Source organism: Sapajus apella, unplaced genomic scaffold, assembly GCF_009761245.1.
Source record: "Sapajus apella isolate SASKATOON/1434 unplaced genomic scaffold, GSC_monkey_1.0 scaffold12, whole genome shotgun sequence".
NCBI lineage: Eukaryota > Metazoa > Chordata > Mammalia > Primates > Cebidae > Sapajus > Sapajus apella.
In genome coordinates, this window is record NW_022436952.1 from 4,389,807 (window position 1) to 4,391,912 (window position 2,106).

At 53.2% G+C, this 2,106-nt stretch overlaps 1 protein-coding gene across 3 annotated transcripts in view; it reads right to left on the reverse strand.

Annotated features, from left to right (window-relative positions):
• Window positions 1–448: 448 nt before the first annotated feature.
• Window positions 449–2,106, reverse strand: part of PPP1R1B (protein phosphatase 1 regulatory inhibitor subunit 1B) — a 10,465-nt gene continuing 8,807 nt past the window's right edge. For all 3 annotated transcript variants that reach the window (XM_032279222.1, XM_032279223.1, XM_032279224.1), the window contains exons 6-7: window positions 1,352–1,459; window positions 449–1,262 (exon numbers count right to left, since the gene is read on the reverse strand). In XM_032279222.1, coding sequence (XP_032135113.1) covers window positions 1,213–1,262; window positions 1,352–1,459 — 158 coding nt within the window. In that variant the 3' untranslated portion in view covers window positions 449–1,212. The remainder of the gene's footprint in view (window positions 1,263–1,351; window positions 1,460–2,106) is intronic.

A 2,106-nucleotide genomic window follows, 5' to 3' on the forward strand; every position in this document is an offset into this window, starting at 1 on the left:
GCCCCGCCTCCAGCCCCGGCACTGCACCGGAGCGGAGGCGACAGCCGGAGTCAGACTTAAGTGCGTGCCTAAGAGAGGGGGAATGGGAAAAAGACCAGGGCCGTCGTTATTAGGCCACACAGGCCTGGCTCTGAGGGAAAAAGGGGAATTTCCCGAGGGTAGTCCTGTGGGAATGGGGGAATCATTGGAGGAATCCACAGTTACCCGGGAAAGACTTCCCCACCCACCCCACCCTGCTTCATTCAGCCATCCCAAGCAGGAGCTGGAACTTCTGTGGTTCTTCCTCTGAGTGCCCCGAGCCTGTTGTCTGCAAGAAAGACTCCTAGACTAGAGGATTGGACAGTAGGCTCAAAGCCCTAACCCTTGGTTGACCACCTGCCTTTTCTATCAGGATGCCCCATAACCTCACTTTTCCTCCCTCTTCCCCTGAATGAGAAGTCTCAGCACAGTTATTTACAAAGATTTATTACAGCACGGGAGGGGTTCAGGCCTGGAGTCAGGGAAGAAGGGGAAGGGGGCAGAGCAGCTGGGGGACAAGGAAAACCTAGTGCCCCACACTATGTGCCCCACTGAGGACATAGACTAGGCGGCATTCCTGGCATCAAAGCACAAACGAAACGCAACAAAGAAGTCTCTGCCAGTCCCTCTTCCAGGGACCCAGGAGGAGCAAGGGTGATAAGCGGAAGTTTTCCAAAATGTTGAGGCTGTGGAGAAAGACGCCTTAGTCCTGGACCCTAGTAGATGCCAGTGAGAGAAGTGGTGACTTGGAATCCTCCATAGAAGAGGGGATGGAAAAGGATCTAAGGGTACCTTAAGGTTCTCAGGACCTCCTTTCCCCAGATCTTAGGGTCCTGCCCTGTGGGTCTCCTGTGTCCAGGGGAGAGGATCTGGGGAGTAGAATTATGAAGGGCAAATTCCTGTTCCCGGTTTTCTGGATTTTTCAATGTGGGCTGACTCACATCCCACCTCCCACTGGGTGAATGGAGGAATGACTGGCAGGGTAGGCATCAGGCAGCAAGTGCCCAGGTTCTCTGGGCATCAGCCAAAGGTGGGCAAACAAGCAAACACAGACCAGCCTTAGTCTTCTAGAAGTCAGAAGCCACAGCCCTAGCAGGCAAGGGGAAGGGCACAAAACAGGGCGAGGATAGAGTGGGTTTCTGGAGAGCAGTGATGTCCCCTCCACTTCTTCCTGGGAGATGCAGGGCTGAGTGCCTATGTGCCAGGCTCAGAGGGGGAAGGGTGCTGAGGTTCCTCCCCAGGCTCTGAAAGGCAAGCAGAGAGGGACTCAGAGCCTGGCCCCACTCACCAAGATCCCAGCCCTGCCTCCCCATTCCACACTCCCAAGCCTCACCACTTAGTGCTGGGTCCTCAGAGCTTCCATCTCTCTCCGGCTCATCCAGAGGGGGTGGGCGCTCCCAGGGCCCCTCCAGACCCTGGCCACAGGTTGTCTTCTGCCCAGCTGGTGGGAAAGAGGGGATAAGAAGACAGGCTCTGCTTATCTAACTGGCTGTCTTCAAGTACAAGCTAAGTCTCTGATGGCTGAGGCTAAGCTTTCATGGGCATCATGGCAGCATGGAGAAGGCACTGGGCTAGAACAGCTGTCTCAGCGACTAGCCATGTGGCTTAGATAAATCAGCTGGTACCTTTCTGAAGGAAATAGTAAGGGGAAATTGAGTAGATTATCTTAAACGAGATATAATAGTGAATACCCTGCCTAGCCCAGCGCCAGCACCCAGAAGCCACTAGAAGTTGTGGTGGTTTATATTGCTCCATCATAGGCCTGACATTTGACCCGGTGCCCTGCTGCATTTTATTTTATTTTAAGAAAAAAAATGTTTCACCATGTTGGCCAGGATGGTCTCCATCTCCTGACCGCTTGATCTGTCCACCTTGGCCTCCCAAAAGGCTGGGATTACAAGTGTGAGCCACCATGCCTGGCCTTTTTTTTTTTTTTTAATTGATACAGAGTCTCACTTTGTTGCCCAGGCTGGAGTGCAGTGGTGCGATCCTGGCCGGCTGTAACTGCCACCTCCCAGGTTCAGTGATTCTCCTGCCTCAGCCCCCCGAGCAGCTGGCTAATTTTTGTATTTTTTTTTTTTTTTTTTT